Source organism: Berghia stephanieae, chromosome 4 (genome assembly GCF_034508935.2).
Source record: "Berghia stephanieae isolate SIO BIC M18660-M18661 chromosome 4, UCSD_Bste_1.3, whole genome shotgun sequence".
Classification (NCBI taxonomy): domain Eukaryota; kingdom Metazoa; phylum Mollusca; class Gastropoda; order Nudibranchia; family Aeolidiidae; genus Berghia; species Berghia stephanieae.
The window spans coordinates 26768395-26790162 of NC_088363.1; the positions used below are offsets into that span (position 1 = coordinate 26768395).

The 21768-nt window shown below is 35.2% G+C and overlaps 1 protein-coding gene across 1 annotated transcript; it reads left to right on the forward strand.

Moving 5' to 3' along the window:
• Positions 1–435: 435 nt before the first annotated feature.
• On the forward strand, positions 436–18532 carry LOC144970337 (lipoyl synthase, mitochondrial-like). The gene is made up of 11 exons (XM_078909863.1): positions 436–552; positions 5192–5352; positions 9601–9694; positions 10258–10338; positions 11114–11270; positions 11798–11855; positions 12526–12654; positions 13994–14139; positions 14809–14879; positions 15293–15404; positions 15781–18532. The coding sequence occupies exons 1-11, from the start codon at positions 475–477 to the stop codon at positions 15837–15839; spliced, it is 1146 nt and encodes a 381-aa protein (XP_078765989.1). The 5' UTR covers positions 436–474; the 3' UTR covers positions 15840–18532.
• Positions 18533–21768: the final 3236 nt, after the last annotated feature.

Consider the following 21768-nt stretch of genomic DNA (forward strand, 5'->3'; position numbering starts at 1 on the left):
AAACCCGCTCGATTTGATCGTTTCAAACTCGACCCAGCACTACCGGATGGCTTCAGAATGCTTTAGATGACCTCCGGACGGCACCAAACAACTCCCGACAGCATACGGACGTCTCCGGACGTCAATTAGTACAACTGATAGATCGGCGTGTCTTTTTTACGAAACACGCCGAAACCCAGTCCCAGGTTCACTCCCCAATGGTGTACACTTCCATGAGTTCCAGGTTCACTCCCCACTGCTACCTACTTCCCATAACTTTGTCGGGATTCGTCGGGTTTCGTAAAAAAGACACACCCTTGATTGATTGAGAAGTAAAGTAAAAGGTATCGATTAGCGCCCATCAGCAATGGGCAAAAGTTCTGATTCTTGCTGTTTTTTTGCATAGCAGTCTTAGCAGTCAGCCAAATCAAAACTTACTTCTCTTTTCGTACCTAACTTTCGTAATATTTATTTTCTTAGAAAGGTCAACTCAAGATGGCAGCCCCTTTTCGTTCTTTGACCACTGCTTCTTCTCGTTTGAATTCTTACACTTGTTGGAGACAAATATATCAGGTAAGGACACGATGATGTTGATAAGCAATAGTCACAACAGTTTAAAGCCTCTTTGCTGTTGAATTATATTGAGGACTTATTATTTGATTGTCTGAAACACCTGAATATAATCGCAGACTCACAGTCCACAGTTGAGTCACAGTGATTTGAGTTTGAATGGGTGATTGCAAGTTGATTAAAAGCATCTCTTGTCTTGTGGGTGTTTCTAAGTCCAAGTCCAATAGTTATAGTTATTGTGTTGGTCCGTTGGGACTGGTATGAAAGGGCAGGGTGAGCAAAGCCCAGGCTGTATTTCAAGTTATAAGTAGAAGATAGATGAGCCTGCTTCTAATTCTAAGAAAAGAGCAACGCCTTCTAAATGCCACTTCGCCTTGAGCATGCCTTCACGTTTCAAAAACTAGCATCTTTCAGCTTTCTAAGAAACATTTGGATTTTTTAGAACTTCTGTTCGTTAAAGATTACCGGCCCTATCTGACCCGTTGAGTCGACTCAATACAAAATTTTGTTGTGGTGGTGGTGGAGGAGGAGGAGGAGGAGGGGGGGGGGGGGGAAGAGGAGGGATAAAAGGCCCTTTTACTTTTTTTCAATCAACTTGTCTGCTATGGAGCCAAGGCCAATCCTCTCTAAAATGTACAAGAAATAACATTCGTTTTTTACTGTTCCAACGAAAATATCTTCTGGGGTCTGATTCATGGAGCGGGACTATGGTAGTCTCAGACTATAGCAAAGTCTGAGACTTTGTAGTCTAAGACTTTGGGAAGTCCGAGACTATGGAAAGTAAGCTATTCATGGAGTCAGACTTCGTCCCTGACTATCAAGTCTCTGACTACGCTAGCGAAGTCTCAGACTACAGAGGTCAATCTATTTTTAACTGAGGATTCCTCGGAAACGTATCGCAATACGTCATAGAAATGTGTTACTTTTCCAGCTGCGTATGCGTCATACGAAGTAACACAGAAATCATATCTATTTCTTCTTCGTGTTTGTTTTGATCGTTTTATAATATTTTATTTGGCCCCACAAATAAAAATAGTGTGAGACAAGTTTAGGAGTGTAAAATTTGTTTGAGAATGTGTGTGTGTAATGTTTTTAGTAAATATAAGTAACGATGGCACTTATCCACTGTGTAGCGTTGTTCTAAGTAGAGAGCGGTGGGTACTGCCTGAAGCATGGGGTCCCGAAAATACTAACGAAAGAATAATGATGGAGAGGAATCGGTGGGAACAATACAGACAATGGGCATTTCGGGTACAAACCCTTCGTCGGCACAACAAAAAACAAATAAAATGAAATACAGTATAAATTGGATCGTCTGTACTCAACGATGGTTGGAGTGTGAACGAATCGTTAGCGTGGTGTGATAGAAATGATTAAGCCAGTGAGAGATTCAAATTTCTAGAAATAATGGACGATAAAAGACATAATAGAAATGTAATAGTAGTCGAAGTAGTAGTAGTAGTAGTAGTAGTAGTAGTAGTAGTACCTAGTAGTAGTAGTGTAGTAGTAGTAGTAGTAGTAGTAGTAGTAGTAGTAGTAGTAGTAGTAGTAGTAGTCTGTAGTAGTAGTAGTAGTAGTAGTAGTCGTCTGTAGTAGTAGTAGTAGTAGTAGTAGTAGTAGTAGTAGTAGTAGTAGTAGTAGTAGTAGTAGTAGTAGTAGTAGTAGTACCTAGTAGTAGTAGTAGTAGTAGTAGTAGTAGTAGTAGTAGTAGTAGTAGTAGTAGTAGTAGTCTGTAGTAGTAGTAGTAGTAGTAGTAGTAGTAATAGTAGTAGTAGTAGTAGTAGTGATAATAGTGAAAGTAATAGTAGTAGTAGTAATAGTAGTAGTAGAAGTGATAGTAGTGATAGCAGTAGTAGTGGTAGTAGTAGTAGTAGAAGTAGTAGTAGTAGTAGTAGTAGTAGTAGTAGTAGTAGTAGTAGTAGTAGTAGTAGTAGTAGTAGTAGTAGTAGTAGTAGTAGTAGAAGTAGTAGTAGTGGTAGTAGTAGTGGTAGTTGTAGTAGTAGGAGTAATGATAATAGTGAAAGTAGCAGCAGCAGCAGCAGCAGTAGTAGTAGTAGTAGAAGTAGAATTAGTAGTAGTAGTAGAAGTAGTAGTAGTGGTAGTAGTAGTAGTAGTAGTAGTAGTAGTAGTAGTAGTAGTAGTAGAGTAGTAGTAGTAGTAGTAGTGTAGTAGGAGGAGGAGGAGTAATGATAATTGTGAAAGTAGCATCAGCGGCAGCAGAAGTAGTAGTAGTAGTAGTAGTAGTAGTAGTAGTAGTAGGAGTGTCATGGTCTCAAGTGAGTAAAGAGCTACTCGACTATGCATAAAGATATATGTAGAATGAGGCCCCAGAATTTACTAGTTACTATAAATGAAAAACAATTAACGATTTGTTTACAATGAAATAAAAATAATGATGAAATTTAATTAAAAGAGATAAACAGTGATCGTGGCAGTTACAAATAGAGATATGAATATTTTACGTAACTTATGATAATATCTCAGGTTCGTAAGTTTACGTTTCCAGGCAGTTGATGGGCTTGGATGATCTATTCCTCTGATAACAGGATTGGACTCGTAAAATTCCACTTCCAGGCAATTGGTAAGAGGTTATAGTGTAGTCCTTTGACAGCGGGCTTGGGTTTGATCCTTGAAGATTATACAATCAAAGTTAAAAGCTCCGGCGTCTTAATGGTGTAGATATAATATCTACAAAGTCCCAAAAGATAAAAATCTTACAATATATATATAGGAATAGAGCGACTGGCCGTCCGGCATAGATTGTGGAGAGAAAGTGAGTGTTGAATGTTAGACCTATCAGCTTTTATAATAAGTGGCTACGTGACAGAATGTAGAACGAAAAGTATTCACTAATTAGAAATTAATTCGAGGGAAGGCTATAAAAGGAAAGACGATCTAATATTAGAAGGTAAAGTTTATCTAAGCCTACCGAAATATAACTGGAGTGAGATGAATTCAGTTCTTAATAAAATAAAATTTAATAAGATAATTGTGAACAACCTTTACTGTGACAAGGAGTAATGATAATAGTGAAAGTAGCAGCAGCAGCAGCCGTAGTAGTAGCAGTAGTAGTAGTAGTAGTCGTAGTAGTAGTAGTAGTAGTAGTAGTAGTAGTAGTAGTAGTAGTAGTAGTAGTAGTAGTAGTAGTAGTAGTAGTAGTAGTAGTAGTAGTAGGAGGAGGAGGAGGAGGAGGAGGAAGTGTGTGTGGGGGGGGAGGAGTACCTGGAGAGTGTTTTGAATGGGCAAGATGAGGAGTGTATGTGCGATTGTCGAATCTTCGAGAAAAAATAAAGAAAAAAAATTAACAAAACTAAATAAATAAATAAATAGATAAATAAAAATATAAAATCAAAAACTGTCGGGTATTCTTGTTCTAATCGCTGTACAATTACCTCCCCAGTGTAGAGCACATATGATTTTGAAATTTAGTCCCAGACTACGATATTTACGCCTGCTAAATCACGGGTGTAAATTTCACCCGTTTAGTCCCTCGTTTAGTCTAAGACTTCGTGTAGTCGGGCTTCATGAATAGCTTACAACGCCTTTTAGTCAGAGACTACGGATTTAGTCTAGGACTATCGTCGTAGTCCCGCTCCATGAATTAGAGCCCTGTTGACTGGTCTAACTGTTTGTAGTCAAATTTCTCAAAAGTTCTGAAAAATCAAAATGTTTCTTGGAAAGTCGGAAGATTCTAGTTAATAATAATAATAATGATAAGAAGAAGAAGAAGAAGAAGAAGAAGAAGAAGAAGAAGAAGAAGAAGAAGAAGAAGAAGAAGAAGAAGAAGAAGAAGAAGAAGAAGAAGAAGAAGAAGAAGATCTTTATTGTCCATAAATATGGCAATTTGTCATTTAGTTACACTTGTTATAACAAGTTAGACTAGCATTCTATTCAAAGGGTAGTAAGTAAATGCTATTGTCCTTTTAACGTCATAGAGACTGGGATAAACTCCTGCTCCATGGGCCTTATGGCTCTGAAGGACTACAGTCATTCCTTCAAGTTGCTTGATAGCTAGATTTACTTTCATCTTCCTTTTATCTTTACTGGTGCTGAAATGACCTTACAAATATTGCAAGCGTGGTAAAACTCCTAAAAATCAATTTAAAAAGAACACACACAAAAAAAAAAAGGAAAATCAAACAAGACAATTGTTTCTCATTTTGATCAGAAATGACTAGCCCAATAATTATGAAATTTTGTAAAATTCATTAAGATTGAAATAACCTCAACTCCTCAGGTTTTAACCGGTACTTCAAATTAAGGTTTTTCATCATGTCAAAGGACATGTTAAGTTGGGGTCGTCTTAAACTGAAAGTTTTATTATATATATAGAGTAATTGTTTTGTGATACTATGTGAAGAATATTGTAATGGGGTCATTTTGCGTCAAACTTTATTTTTAGTACAACTGGATGTGTGAGGAAACAAGAAAATTCTTAAAGAACTTCATTTTTTTTTTTAACGAAGGATAGCAGTGAAGCCTTGTAATATTTTTGCTATAAATCTATAGTAAAATCAGGTTTTTCCCAAAACCAAAGGGGTATAAGAATTTTGCTTGGGACTCTCCATATAAACTTAAAAAGGAAAATTATCATGATACCCTCTGCATTTCTTTTCTCTTTTGAAATTTGTTTTCCATACAGAAAAAACTTGCTTGTATGCAATATTTGAACCGGCTGTATGCCAGTCTCACAGATGAACAAAAAGAAAAACTGCAGAGTGGACCCAGTTTGGAAGATTTCATTTCTGGGGATGTTCCAACCTATGAGGGTCATGCCAGTATCAAGAGGATCAAAGGTGAAAGGTGAGAATCAACCTTACATCGGTAAAGGGAACTACTACTTCATACTTATATTTAGTATATGGTCCTTCTTCTCCATCTTGTCTTATCATTATTATGTCACAATGTGAACAAGGCATTGCCATTATAATTTAAAAGCTAAACTAAGAAAATAAGAGTTAAATTAATTTGTTTCTATAGAGGAGAATAAATGCAATTTCTTCAACTACAAACAATACAACTTGGTGCTTCATAATTTTGATCATTTTGACTTTGTTTATGGTACTTTTCCACAAACTTCCAGATTGGGTTTGTCCCACATATAGTTTTGTCAAGTTGAAGGATCTCTTTAGAGACATGTTCATGGTTAGAATGATCTCTTTAGACTTACTATTTCATCTTTGTCTAACTAATAATTTTTTATGCCTTTTCATGTTTGTATAGTTCGACAAATGGATGATCCCAAGTCTGCAAAGATAGATCATCATCAAGCCCTACTGCAACCTCCTCGTGGTGTCGAACGGTAACAGGTCAAGCTGGCCAACTGCAGAGGGCGACAAGAATAGGCAATGGCAAACCATTCTTGTAACTTTGCCGAGTTAACTGCATGAATAAGTCCAAAAAGTTAAACGGTGACAGCGTAAAGGGGAGCATGTTTTCACGGAAGACTGCTGCCTCGCTCGGTTGGGAGCGTGATGTTCGTCATGTCACACCGAACCGTCAGCCAGTTACTAGGCGAAATAAATTTAACAAATGTGACAAAACCAAAATTGGGACATGGAATGTCAGGACCTGTGCCCAAAAAGGAAAACTAAACAACATTCTGAAAGAAATGAAACGGCTCCAAATAAATATTCTTGGCCTGGCAGAGATGAGATGGAAAGAGCAGGGAACCATGTCAAAACAAGAAAACAACATGACATATAAGATCATATGGAGTGGTGGAACCTCTTTCCAAAAAGGAGTAGGGATGATCTTAGACCAAAAATCAACCAAATTTTACAAAGGGCACGTAGCAATCTCAGACAGAGTTTTGCTGGTTAAGCTAAGAGGACCTGTAGTTGACACCAATATTATTCAAGTTTATGCACCAACAGAAGAGGCGACAGATGCAGATATGACAGAGTTTTACCATTCACTAGACAAAGCAAAACGAATGTGTAAATCACAAGAAGTCCTTATGGTAATGGGGGACCTAAATGCTAAGATTGGCAGAGGCAGAGATGGTGACATAATCGGACCACATGGACTCGGAGACAGAAATGAACGAGGAAACATCTGGGCAGATTGGTGTAGAACAAATAAATTAATGATTTCAAACACCTGGTTTCAACAACACCCAAGAAGAACCTGGACATGGCAATCACCAGGGGACAGAGCAAGGAACCAGATAGACTTTATAGCAGTATCATCAAGATTCAGAAATGGCATATTAAATTGCAAAACCTACCCAGGCGCCGATGTAGACAGTGACCATGTCCCAGTTGTTTGTACAGTAAGGATAAAGTTTAAAGCTATTCAGAGAACAGCTGGTAGAATAAAGAGGGATTACAGGTTATGCAAAGACAATGGCATACAAACAAAAATGAGAGAAGAATTTGAAAATGCACTCATGATACAAAGCCAAAGTGAACCTGATAACGAAAAATGTGAAAAACAATTTGATATATTCCAAAAGTGTGTCAAAGCAACTGCAGAAAAGCATTTACCAATAGCTCAAATAAACAGCAAAAAGGAATGGATGACAAATGAAATTCTAAACCTATTTGAAGAAAGACGAAAATGCAACAGAGGGTCTGCAGAATACCAAACATTGAACAACCACATTAAATCCAAATGCATCGAGGCACACGAGAACTATCTAGACTGGAAATGCTGCGAAATCGAAAGAGAATACAAACCCAACCCCCAACAAGCTCACCAAAGAATAAAAGAACTATCAGGGAAAAGGAAAAGCAAAGCAGCAGGAAGTTGTATCCAAAACAAACAAGGGGAACTGCTATTTGAAGAATAACATATGGGTAGCCGATGGGTAGAATACATAGGCGAACTGTACAATGATCCAAATAGAAATGAACCACCACTGAAATTCAAAGAACCATTAAGCGGACCAAACATCACCAAAAGTGAAATTGAACATGCCATGGAACGAATGAGGGATGGTAAAGCAACAGGCCCTGATGAAATATCTGTAGAGGTATTAAAAAGCCTAGGAGATCTAGCAATTGATGAACTTCACATATTATTCAACAATATATACAATACTGGGAAAATTCCAGAAGATCTCTGTAACTCTATTTTCATAGCAATACCAAAGAAAGCAGGTGCAGTCAGATGCGAAAATTTTAGAACTATAAGTTTAATAAGCCACATCAACAAAATACTGTTGCGTATAATTATCAACAGGCTAAGGAATAAGATTAACCCCGAAATCGCAGAAGAAAAATATGGATTCCAACCTGACAGAGGGACAAGGAACGCAATATACCTCCTCCGTGTTTTAAGTGAAAGAGCTATACAGGTTCAGACCCCACTATACCTCTGTTTTGTCGACTACAAAAAAGCTTTTGATAGAGTACGCCACGAAGAAATACTAAAACAACTGCACTCCATTGGCGCTGATGAGAAAGACCTCAGACTCATGCAAACATTATACTACACCCAGCAGGCATCTATCAAAATCGGAAACTCTACAGGAAATTCCATTCCTATTAAGAAAGGAGTCCGTCAAGGGTGTGTTGCCTCACCAGATCTGTTTAATCTATACCAAGAAACAATCATGAGGGGCATAAATAATATGGAGGGAATAAAAGTGGGAGGTCACAACATAAATAATATAAGATACGCAGACGATACGGTACTCATTGCAACATCAGAAATCCAACTTCAAAAGATTGTTGACAAAGTGGTAGTAGATAGTGAAGCCAAGGGAATGGAAGTGAATATCACCAAAACGGAATGCATGGTAATACAGAAAAACCCCGAAAACAACAACACCTGCAATATAACGATTCACGGCGAGCAACTTACCAACGTAGAAAGTTTTAAATACCTAGGTTCAATAGTGACAACAGATGGAAGATGTAACCGAGACATACGAGCAAGAATAGCTCAAGCCAAACAGGCCTTCATGGACCTGGGAAACATTTTGAAAAACAAACAGATGTCGTTCGGGATTAGATTCCGAGTCTTGAAGTGCTACGTGTGGCCAATCTTGTTATACGGATGCGAAAGCTGGACTACAAATGCAGAAACACAAAAGAACATTGAAGCTTTTGAAATGTGGTGCTTGAGAAGGATGCAGAGAATATCGTATACTGCACACAAAACGAACGAAGAAGTGCTAAAACAAACATACCAACAAAGGAAACTAATGCCCTTAATAGTGGATCGACAACTATCCTTTTTCGGACACATAGTAAGGAAAGATAAGAATGAATACCTGGCAAGTTGTGGAAAAATACCTGGTAAACGCGCCCGGGGGAGACAAAGAAAAACACTCATAGACCAACTGAAGGGCTTCACCAGCCTAACAATCCAAGAGCTGTTTGAAAAGGCAAGAGACAGGGAGGAATGGAGAGAGATAATTCATGCAGTATCCGAAGCCTGGACCAGGCATGGAACCTAGAAGAAGAAGAAGATAGTTATGAATGTCCGTTCATTAATCTCATGAAATGCACATGAAATTCAATCAAATTTATAACTATGACTTTTAATGGAAGTTTCAGCATCTGATTTATGACTTGTGTCAACAACGCCAGCTTGTGATTGTGTGTCACATGAAATTGGTTTTAAAGTTAAAGCGAAATTTTACTCCATATAAATTTAATTGATTTTATTATTGAATGAAAAACACTGGAAGTATACAGAAATAGAATAATAAAATTTTCTATTTGAGTTTATTTTTCCATGGGTTCCATGTTTAAAGGGTTACACAATGGTTCACATCTCATACACCTTAAAACTGCCTTTTTGTACTTTAGCTCTCTTATAATGAACGTCACTGCCTATCGGAAGAGACCCATTCACACTTGAGTTTAATGGGGTAATCTGTGAAAAGTCTCCTATGCTGGGGCTAGAGTTTTGTGAACATTGTCACCCAACAAGTCATTCATCACACTCCATGTTACTTGACTTTGTTACAAGGATGAGACGTCCTACTATCCAGCTATCAACACCAAAGGGTAAAATAGATTTTCTAGTGATGTAGACTATGAATGGCTATTTGCCAATTTTGATTGTTGTGTTTTTCTTTTCGATATTGATACCCAGGTTAAAGTTGCCTGAATGGTTAAAGACAGAGATTCCAGTGGGGAAAAATTACACATCAATCAAGAAATCCTTGAGGAAATTGAATTTGCACACAGTAAGTAGCCATTATAATAAATGAAGAATGGTACCTTTGAAAGGTGACATGATAAGGAAAAGGAGTTTTTGGCTCTAAAAAATAGACAAAACAAAATTTTATTTAGACTCTGACTAAGGTCAAAGGTTTTAAACAAGATTTGGTTGTGGCTATTCTGTCAATTTAAGTTCTCTCACATATTTAAAGACTTGTTTTACCCTTAATGGATTTTATGTTATTTGTATTATATTTCATTGAAACATTCTGATTTTAACTGTAATTGTGATTTAATTAATATCCCTATAATGGGGATTTGGAAGGGGTGGCAAAGTTTTAACATATTGGCTTCATAATCTTCATAATCTTAGGTTTCAGGATTTGACACCCACCAGCAGCTTTGAGTGGCCTTTAGCAAGTCACCTCTTTGTAGCTCATGAGGTTCTGCACTTCATGTTTATTTCATTCATTGGAATGAAAAAGTAATAAGCAAAAAAAAAAAAAAAAAAAATAAAACAACAAAAAAAAAAAAAAAAAAAACCAACCCAACACATTGGTAGTACATTACAATTTTTTGTCTGTCAAAGGTATGTGAGGAGGCCAAGTGTCCTAACATTGGAGAGTGCTGGGGTGGAGGGGAATATGCCACCGCAACAGCCACAATTATGGTGAGTTTAGCATCACATTTAAAAAGTGTTTGTGCTAGATTTTGACCAGATGAAATTCGAAGTATAAGGTGGTAGTACAAAAACAGTCAATTTGCTATAAATGTCACAACCAAAGATTGATTTTTTTTCAGAGCCAAATGGTATTCAATTTATTACAATGTTTGGTCCTATTGAGCTAGTAATGGTACAATGCATATGGGACTGCTTGAAGATTAAAATAGAAATATAGTGAAGCAGTAGAATGTAAGCTACAGCAAATCAACAAAGTCAAAGAATGCGCATGTTTGGGGTTTCTGTTATATCTGCAGTGTAGATGAATGTTGAATGTGATTCACTATTTTATCATCTAATTTAGCCTCGAATCAGTTTGTCCTTAATGTTGATAAAGAAGAAACCCATAATGTTCAGATCATTATGTAATTTTTTCATATGAAATTGAGACTTATATTCACCTAACTTCATCATATTTTGTTTTTCGTTTTGATGCAAATCACCCTCCAATTTTGAATTACAGAGCTGAGTTCATTTTGCTTCAATTAAGGAGCGGGATCTAATGTAGTTCTAACAAAAGGGAAGACAAATGTTAATTATTAAACTTATAAGCTTTGATATATGAGATGCTTAATCATGACTTTTTCATATCTACCTCGATTTCATATATAGTTGTATTTGTTATGGGAATGTGTTTGTCATTGATAATGCCCTTTGGCTGTGCTTATGAGGACAAACCCTCTATAACAATTTTACCTAATCTTATCTCTGGCTTTTATGTCAGGTGATGGGGGACACTTGTACAAGAGGCTGCAGGTTTTGCTCTGTCAAAACAGCGAGGAGACCTCCACCACTTGATCCTGCAGAACCGGCCAATACTGCTTCAGCCATTGTTGAATGGGGTCTTGACTATGTTGTATTGACATCAGTCGACAGAGATGGTAAGGTTAAAAGATGTTTTCAAAACTTAAACAGGTAGACTGAATTTCTTTCTCATCATAATTGTTCTCATTGTTTATCCGGTTCAAACTACAGACTTTACCATTTTCAGTACTAGAGCGACATCAGCTATTTGACCTTTGGCTTTAATGAAGCTTGACTTGTATTATACTTCCTGATCTTTTGATAAAAATGGTAAAATTTGATGTTGTGTAAATCAAATCACATCTTAAAGGTTTAAATTATCATGCTTACCATGTGGCGTTTCTGGTGTAGTGGTAATGAGTTTGATAGTAGAGAGACTAATGAGTGTAATGTAATATATGCCATCTTCAAAATTAAAAAATCAAAACATAGAAATGTTTCAGATTCAGACCCTTCTTCAACCTATTACAAAACAATGTAAGATAGGAATACAAGTCTGAAAAGTGGTCTTTCCACACTTCACACATTGGAATACTACCGAAAAATATAGCTTTAAATTTACTTTGTTTCATCAAATGATTATCATAATTTTCTTTTTTTGAAGATATTCCTGATGGTGGGGCATCTCACTTTGCACAGACAGTAAGAGAAATTAAAGCACGGTGAGTTTTCACTCTTGTAAATATTTTGATATTTGTCCTCTCAGTTATTAATAAATAGTTTTTGTTTAATCCTGTTTTGGTAATGCTTGTATTGAAAGTATGGTATTAAAGGTAACTGAAGTATTTTCATGCCCTGACTAAGGCTAAAAGAAAACAAAAATGTTTATCTATTCAATTCAATTCAAAGGTTTATTTTAGACAATTGCCATTATGAACCATGCATTTACAAATGATTTCAAATCAATACAGGGAAAAGGAAACTACCAAAATAATTAAATCGATAAATAAATAAATAAAAATGAATATAAGCAACAAATAGACAAAAAAAGATAAATAAGTGAATAAATAAATAAATAACCATAACTTGACCATAATAATATACAAACACATGCAAACCATTTTTCAGAAAACAAAATAAATACCATATATAAAAATAAGCCAACGGTCACTAACGTCAACACTGGAAAGATTAACAATGTCTTTTTTTTTTAATGCAGGGAATGGAAAAATGGAATTACTGAGTGATAATGACAATTGATGAGTAGATGTTAGTGAGGAATTCAATTTTGTAAAACTATTTAAGCTCTTATGTAGAGTTGAGCCCAATGGAGGCAAATTATTATATATTATTTTATTTTACAATGACTTCTATTTTTAAAAAAACATCTAGTAATGAGTCTATCCTGGTGGAATGCCTCACTCCTGATTTCCAAGGAGACTTGGACTGTGTTTCTGTGGTATCTGATTCAGGCCTGGATGTCTACGCCCATAATGTCGAAACTGTTGAAGCTTTACAGCCGTATGTTTCTTCAATACTTTCTCTCTCTCTCTCTCTTCTCTCTCTCTCTCTCTCTCTCTCTCTCTCTCTCTCTCTCTCTCTCTCTCTCTCTCTCTCTCTCTCTCTCTCTCTCTCCCTCTCTTTTTTTCTCTCTTTATCTTTCTCTTTCTCTCTGTCCCCACCCCTCTCTCTCTCTCTCTCTCTCTGTGTCTCTCTCCCTCCTTACCCATCTTTCTTTCTCTCGCTCCTTCCCCTTCTCCTCTCTCTTCCTCCCCATCTCTCTCTCTCTCTCTCTCTCTCTCTCTCTCTCTCTCTCTCTCTCTCTCTCTCTCTCTCTCCCTCTCTCTCCCTCTCTCTATCAATATTTATCTATCTCTCTTTCTCTCTCTTTTTCTATTTTGAATGCATAGATTACTCTCACACTTTCATTTTAGACTCTAGAAAAGTCATATTTGTGCTCTACTGCCTCAATCTGGGATTACTTATGAGTGAATCAGATGCTGGAATTAAATTGGGATGTAAATTGTCGATTATTGAACTTAACTAAACACAATGTGCTTTTGCAGAGAAAGAGTGAAAACACGAAATTAAACCAACACCGACCCCCGACCCCCCCCCCCCAAAAATAAAACAACACATGCATACAAAACAAACCCAAAAAAAAAAAAAAGTTTCAGAGATATTTATAATATGATCTCAGCCTTTTAAAAATTGTCTTGTTTGTGCATTTGATTTATTATTATTCATCAGTTTGACAAATCGTGAAGGAAATTATAAAAAATAATAAAATTTTTAAAGGTCTGAAATATTGGGATAAAAAGAAAAATGAAAAGAAAAAGAAAAAAAGATTAAGAAATTGTGCTATATTAAAATTCCTGAATTCTACTGTTAAGTTTTAAAATTCCTAATGTTCAATGAAATAGTTTTCATTAGTTTTCGAGGATCCATCTTTTGCTATGGATCATTTGTACTAGTCCTTAGTTTAAAAATCCCATTACTGAAAGTAATTAGGTCATATTTTTATGACTTTTCAATTAATCAGTGATAAACTTAAAGCATAAGCAGCTTAGTTCACCCACTTATTATTTTCATGATATGCATAATCTATGTCCCCTATATCAATACTACAATTTTATGTTTTGTACACTCTATATAGCCGAATCCAAACTTTATTCACCATTTTCCCAAAACTAACTTCCTGTGACTTAAGTAATTTGAATATTTGGCTCTTTAGTTGTGTTCATGTCTAGCGAAGGCAAAAAATTATGTTATAAGTTCTCTCATAACAAAACAAATTTAGCTGTCCAAAATATAAGAATTAATAAATATAAACTTAATAAATAAATCCATTTTCTTTCAGCTTTGTTCGTGATCTGAGAGCCAACTATAAACAGTCTTTGAAAGTTTTGGACCATGTCAAGAAGAGACATCCTGACATTGTCACCAAGACTTCCTTGATGTTAGGACTTGGGGAGACAGATGAAGAGGTCCTTAATGTGATGAAAGGTACATTAAATTCAAGTTAGCTCTTATTGATTTTCTGGATTAGTTGTGTATTGAATTCAAGTTAAGTTTTTATTTATTAATTGGAATCGCTTATAAATTGATAAAAAATGATATTAAAAGCATCAGATGCTTTGCCGTCGTATGTCTGGCGTAGTGGACACCATTTCATTCTCAATTACTGGCAATGATAGGATTGGTGACAACTCATATCATTTATCTGGTCTGGGTCCTGTACATTGGCTCAACTTTAATAAGAGTGAGTATCCGGATAAGAAGTAATGTTAAAGTTAGAATGCTGGCATGAAAAGAATATCCAGCAGTTGACATACACAGTATGAAATAAGCAGTAAAAAATGTTACACTGTATGAAATAAATATTTGCCTTGTGAGGAAAAAAAAATTATCACTGTTCATTGATCGTTGAACAATCTTGAAATTTTGTGGTAAGTGGTAGTAATGTTTATTTTTATTTTTTTTTTAGAATGTCTTTTGTCTTTTTGAGATTGAAAAAAAAACAAAAAAGAAAGTATTTTGAAAAACATAGTCTTATGATAGTAAGTCCATCAGTTTAATTTAATTTTTTTAAAGATGAAAATTGACCCCCTGTACTTTCATGTTATTGTGATATTACATTTTTTATCCCTTTTTTATTTTTTTATTTTTTTTCAGACTTGAGGGAAGTCCAGGTTGATTGCCTAACCTTAGGCCAATATATGCAACCAACAAAGAGACATTTAAAAGTAAGCTAAAGAACAGAATAAAACTTGATAAAGCATGTAAGGTAATTTGAATAAATAAGTTGGGTTTTTTTACACACAATTTCGGCCTAAATTTCTGTATTCGGTTGAAAGGATTTATTGATATTTATTATTTTAAAAAGTAATTGCGGGAGAGATTTTTGCCTTCAAAGTTAATGGCTGATTTAGTTGTAGATGGTTCATCTCTAATACAATGCTCGAGTTAATTTTACCTATAAAATGATATAGGAGGAACAAAGGGAGTTTGGACTGAGCAAACTCTCTGTTATAAGAATCTGCCATCTCCACTTTTGACAAATGATATTGACGAACTGATTTATCATGTATTTACTAATATTGCGTAACTTGTGGTGATGTTTGAAGTGAGAATACTGTACTGTTTCTTGATATTACAGGTAAAAGAATACGTCCACCCTGACAAATTCAAACACTGGGAGGATGTTGGCAACCAGATGGGCTTTGCATACACAGCCAGTGGTCCTTTGGTTCGATCTTCTTATAAGGCTGGTTAGTCTTTTGTATTTTCTTACTTGTGTTGTTTTCTGAGAAAAATTATCTTGCTTTCAAGGGTAACTGTTGTGTTATTTTGCAATTATTTTAATCACGTTTAATCGTCCTCCTTTCATGGAGGAAAAGTAAAGAAAAAACAAACAAATAAAAAAATTTAAAAAAAAGCAATAATTATTTAGGTAAAAGTTGGATATGATTATCTGTTGTCACCCTCCATGCGCTAGAATTGAATCTATTGTTTTGACAAAGATTGCCTGGGTTTACATTTTAGTGTATTTTCTTTTTTTTTCTCCCCAATCCATTGCTCTTTTGTGAAAAGAGAATTGCTTTTACCATTTCCTGTATGATAATTTTGATTAAATTTGATCTCCAGGTGAATTCTTCCTCAAGAAATTACTACAGAACAGAAAATCACAAACACCAGCGTCATAACAGGCGGATCAACAGGAAGTTATGGCATCTAATAAGCTGTGATAAAGAAAAGGAAATTCAGTAAAAAGTGTGATTGAACCATCTTATTTGAGTGAGATACATCATTTTGTTACATTGTATTTTATAGGGGACATTCAAATTAAAAAAAAAAAAATTATTGTTGGACTTTTAAAAAGATGGTTTGTCAGCTTTCAAGCAGTACAAGCTGGAGGATATTCAGTTTTTCATTCCCCATGATGCTGGGATGTATCTGTTTCTCCACCAAGAAACTGACAGTAACAATTGCTTACTACCCTCTAACCCACTCACTCACTCACTCACTCCCATGACTCGATGGTCGTCTAGGGGAACTTGCAGGATGCAGCCTTCACAACAAAGTGTCACCAATCTCAGTCATTGGCAGCATCAATCCTTTCAATTCCTTGATGTTATCCAACCACATTTACACTATAAATAGGTTTTACCTAAACTAATATTAAACCTAGAATGAAAATTATGCGATATAATGGGGAGTGAACAAAATCAATTAGATAGTGAGTCTAATGTTTTATCGATTGTAATAAGAAATACAAATGATATGTCTGTGATTTCCTTTACACTATGGCTTTCGCTCACAATTCATTTATGACACAGATCTCACAACTGACAGACACCATTGTAAATGGTATCAAACTTAATGATTTGATATTTGTTTATCCATTTTCTTCTGTTTTTTATGATAATGAAAACATTGAATTATTTTTTTAAGTGGCTTTGGGATGCACTGTGAGATCAACAGGACTGAGTGTAATTTCTCATTGTCATTGAAGTCTCTCGAATGTTAGGGGGGGGGGGGGGGGGGGGGGGGGTTACTTGATTTAATTAGAAAAATAACAAAATAAGGATTGATGTTTTTTCCTACATTGAATTAGAGGTTTCATCGGATCGAGCTAATTAGGTTCTGAAATTACCTAAACGTTTTTTATATTGCTGTTAAACTCTTGATGACAAAATACAACAGCTTGTCAAAAAGATTCAAACCTGAGACTTCCCAGAAGTTTTTATATTTGAAACTTTTTGGTAAGTCAGGTGTCATCTCTATTGATCTTTATTTGAATTAAAATTTTCTTGCCAAAATGAAAAAGATTGTTTGCCATAATTTTCCGACATGTGGGTTTCACTAGCTTCCAAGACTTTGTCGGTTTTGAAGACTGTTATATTGTATTGTATTGTTTAAGAGCTAATAGACTTTAAAAATTCTCTGTGTAACTTTCGTGCATAGATATAATTTTTCAGTTATATAAAATAACATTCAATGTTTATTTAATAATTTCCAGTATATAGTCACAATTTCAAATCATGAAATATCTAACACACAAATAAGTGTCATAGTCAACACAACATTCATGGTATAATTTTCCCGATCAACACATGCCCATCTTTATACTTATATGTTTGAGAGTTTCAATTAATTAATATATTCATAGAAATCAACTATTTTTATTTTTATTAAGGCAAGCTGACCGATTTCTGACTGAGATTGGATTAAATCAAGTAATGTTGAATATTGTCTTTTTTTGATTATGTTTTAAGGTTGAACAACTTCTAGGTCACCGTTGTGATCTATTTGTTGCCATGGTAATTTTTATTTTTATAAAAGTCTGAAAAGTTGTTTATAAATCAATACTAGACAAATAAGAAAGAAAAAATGCAAGAAGAAACCATCTGATATAATCAGCCTGCCTAATTTTTGAGTTGGCACTGTTTCACTCAACCATTTTCATCCTTTTATCTTGCACCACTGTCTGCCCCCAAATTGTTCACTTTTTTTTTCATACCCGCAATACTGTGTCATAAACAGATTGCATAATTGTCACAGTGAACATCATCATGCTATTCATAATTTGTCATAGTGCTGGGAAATAAATTAATTATTCAAAGCTGTGAAATGTTATCATGTAATGATAAAATGGGTTAAAAAGTAATTTAGAATCAGTATGTATTTATTGACTCAAGGACTTTGCATTTGCATTTGTGCGGGATATCAGATTCCAATTGTTTCCTCTGACTGGTGGTGCTGGGTGGGGATCCTGACCTCCCATAGTGGGCAGGGAGGTACATGCTGTGTCTTCTATCCCCCCATACCCGTTTTCCAATTGTTTCCTGTCATTGTCTTGGAATGAGATTACTTAGTTTTGTCCTGGCCTTGGCCGGAGTTCCTTTGCTGGGAGGGAAACAGTCGAATGTATAGTTATAGTTTTGGGAGATGATATTTTTTTTCTTGTAAATCATCTCTGTTATCCATTGTATTATGTTTAGTTTACATATTATATTATATGATTGGTAAACATTTGAGTGTATTCCTCTTCGTTGGGACCTGTGCTTGTGTCTGGATGAGACTTTTAGGTGATCTCAAACTAAGTACTTTGGCGGTGTGCTCTTGGAATCTACATCTGTTCCACATTTGAACCAATTCCCCTTTGTCTTACCTTTTCTTTTGTGTTTTAATTGTAATTCTAGAACCTTTTACTTTCCCAGTTTCTTCCTTTTTACTGGCGCTGATATAACCTAAATGTGTTGCAAGCGCCGTAAAACCCTTAAAAACAAAAAAACAAAAAATCTGACTGGTGGATTTTTATTTTTTTTTTAAATTTGTGTTGTTTTTTAAAATAACATTGATTGTATCAATAAAGACAATGGATTTAGATGAAAAACCCTTTTGTTAAATTATTTGAATAACTTTGAATAATTTACCTTTGATACGAGTACAACATAACACACATAACTACACCATCGTTTGTCCAACACAAAAGATTTTGTTTTTCACAAAAAGCTTCTTCTTCAATAATTTTAATAGGAATATGAATTTTTTACAAATAGTCGTTATTGGCAGTTTTAAAAAAAACAACAAAATCAGTTCGGAATAACTCACTTTTAGGAAAAATTGTTTTTCCTTCAATTTTTCTAAGAATTAAAGTCTTGTTTCTGCATTTTAATTCTAATCACAATAAATCGTTTGCATGCTGCTGTAAACACATTCTTAGTGAATGCTTTATAATAATGCAGATCTATTTTTTTTTTAATTTTAAAAACTCTTAAAACAATTAACCTTAAGGGCACCATTTAAATAATTTCACCAGACGTAGGTTTAATAGAATAATATTACTGGTTGAATGTCGCGAATGGCGATGCATAATCATGAAAGCTAGTAAAGAAAAACAAAAATAATTTTGTTGGATGGACTGTAGTAAGACAGTGGAATTTGCATAAAGTCAACACTCTATAAATCAACCTCTGCTTAACGTAAGCCAATATCTCTTGGTGGACACAATTTTTTGTTATCTTATTGTGTTCCATTGATAATGGATGGATTCAACTCTGCATAAAGTCAATCAATCTTTCTAGTCCGGCTGTGTTGACTTTATAAGGATTTCACTATAGGTGTCTGGATGGGGTCTTCTGACCTCCCATCGTGGGCAGGAGGTCATCTTTGTGTCTTCTATCCTCCTTTATCTCTTTTCCGAGTTGCTTTCTATCTGGAATTGGATTACTTGGTTTGCCCCTTGCCCTTGGTCAGAGTCCTTGTCTGGAAGGAAACAGTCATATGTATAGTTCTAGTTCTAGGGAGATTGTATAATTTTCCATGTAGATCATCTCTCTGCTGTGTACTGATAATTATTTTGTTTTGAATGTAAAATAGTTTGTGAACATTTAAGTGCATTCCTCTTAGTGGGGTCCCTGCGCTAGTGTCTGGATGAGACTTTCTGGTGATCTCAAAGAACACTGATAGTGTGCTCTTGGAATCCACTTCTCTTCCATATTTGAGCCATTTCCCCATGTCTTATGGGTTTTTTTTCCTGTGCTTTTAATTGCAACTCTAGAATATTTGACTATCCCATTTTCTACCCTTTTACTGGCGCTGAAATGATCTTAAGGTATTGCAAGCGACATAAAACTCTTTAAAATCAAACAAACCACTGCATGTGTGTATTCAAATCTGAAAATAGAATCAGTGAACTTCATAGATCAGGAAATTATTTTGGTCTCGATACTGAAATTCCCTCTTGCTGGTGAGCCCATTGCCCAGTGCTTGTGTGAGACTGGGTGGCCTCAGGCTGGGCAAAGAGATATTGTTGTTTAGGTAGGTACACTTTGTATAAGTTTAATCTTTGCCTTCCTTTTTCCTATGACCCAAGAGTGGAGACAATTATCTAAATCTATCTATATTATTTGTTGTTTGTCCATTTTATAATTATTTCGTTGTTGTTGGTTGTTTTTGTTTTTTTTTTTTGTTTTTTAAATAATTTTTTTTTAGATTATTAGAAAATATAACAGGTCATCCGTGGTAGATTTATAAATGCCATAGAACCTTCCAATGGCAGGCTTCCCTGAATTCGTACGCAAGAAAAGACAATAATGCCATACTATTGTGCAGTATAACGTTTGGTATGATTGTCTCCCTTGCTAATTTGAGGGAAGGCATTTATAACAAGGGGACTTCTCTTCTCCCGCATACATCGTTAATGTTTGCGTGCGTGTTTGTGTGTGTGTGTGTGTGTGTGTGTGTGTGTGTGTGTGCTTGTGTGTGTGTGTGTTTTGTGGCTCAAGTATTTGTGACCCATTGTGTCAAAATGGAAATATATCGGAATGAATTACTGGAAATTGAATTTATAGCCACAAATATGAAACTTGGGAGTTAATGTCGCTTTGCTATTGTGGAGAATAAATAAATAGTATATTAGTATATTTCTTGCTTCCAAACGACTTAAAATTCGTACTTCTTATCATTTCATTTCTGTATTCATTTTTCTTTGTCGTATCCATCCCGACATGGGTCACATTTAATTGTACTCGGACTAGATATTAATTATTTATTTGTATTCTGCATAGAGATAAAAACTTTTTATTTAGTGTTTGTCAAGTTATCGGTTTCAAAAGATATTACTTGTATGTTTTGAATTTGAGCCCTAGACTTCTGGGACATATCTGTAACAAAATCAAGGTGAGGCTTGTGTTGTAGTCAGACTTTTCATTTCTCAAACCACATAGTTTTTTTTTTTTAACTGGGCGGGGTGCCTTACATCCCATTCATTGTAGGCAGGGAGATACTTGCTGTCTCTTCTATCCCCTTGTATTTGTTTTCCAATTGCTTTCTGTTTTTGTCTTGGAATAAGATGACTTAGTTTAGTCCTGAACCTGACCAGAGTCCTTGGCTGGGAGGGAAACAGTCGAATGTATAGTTATGGTTTTTTGGAGATAATATTTTTTGTCTTGTAATTCATCTGTCTATTTTGTACTGTATTATTTTTCTTTTACATCTGTAATGATTTGTAAACATTTTGTGTGTTCCTCTTAGTCGGGACCTCTGCTTGTGTCTGGATGAGACTTTAAGGCGTCTCAAACTAAGAACACTGATAGTGTGGTATTGGAATCTATATCCGTTTCCTATTTGAACCCTTTCCATTTGTTTTACTTTTTCTCCGGTGCTTTCAATTGTAATTCTTTAACTTTTTGACTATCCTACTGTTTCCTTTTTAGTAGCGCTGTTATGACCTAAATTAGTCGCAAGCGCCGCAAAATCCTTAAAAATAAACAAAGACAAACATTAAAAAAAACAAAACTGGGTGTTTTTTTACCTTCCATTTTATCCCCCTTTATCTGTTTCCCAATTGCTTTCTGTCTTTGTCTTGAGATTACTTAGATTTGTCTTGACCATGGCCGGAGTCCTTCGCTTCGAGAGAAACAGTCGAATGTATGGTTATAGTTTTGGAAGACGATTTTTTTTCCTTGTAAATCAACGTCATGTTGTGTACTGTTATCTTTGTTTATTTTATGAACTTATGATTTGTAAACATTTGAGTGTATTCTTCTTATTCTTAGTGGGTTCTTGTGCTTGTTTCTGGATGAGAATTTTAGGTGATCTCAAACTGAGTACACTGATAGTATGCCC

Excerpts from the sequence above, each read along its gene's own strand:
- LOC144970337 (XM_078909863.1), top strand. The coding sequence starts at position 475 with ATGGCAGCCCCTTTTCGTTCTTTGACCACTGCTTCTTCTCGTTTGAAT. Across the intron at positions 9,695-10,257 it reads GGAAATTGAATTTGCACACA|GTATGTGAGGAGGCCAAGTG; the intron begins GTAAGTAGCCAT and ends TGTCTGTCAAAG. Across the intron at positions 11,856-12,525 it reads GTAAGAGAAATTAAAGCACG|TAATGAGTCTATCCTGGTGG; the intron begins GTGAGTTTTCAC and ends AAAAACATCTAG.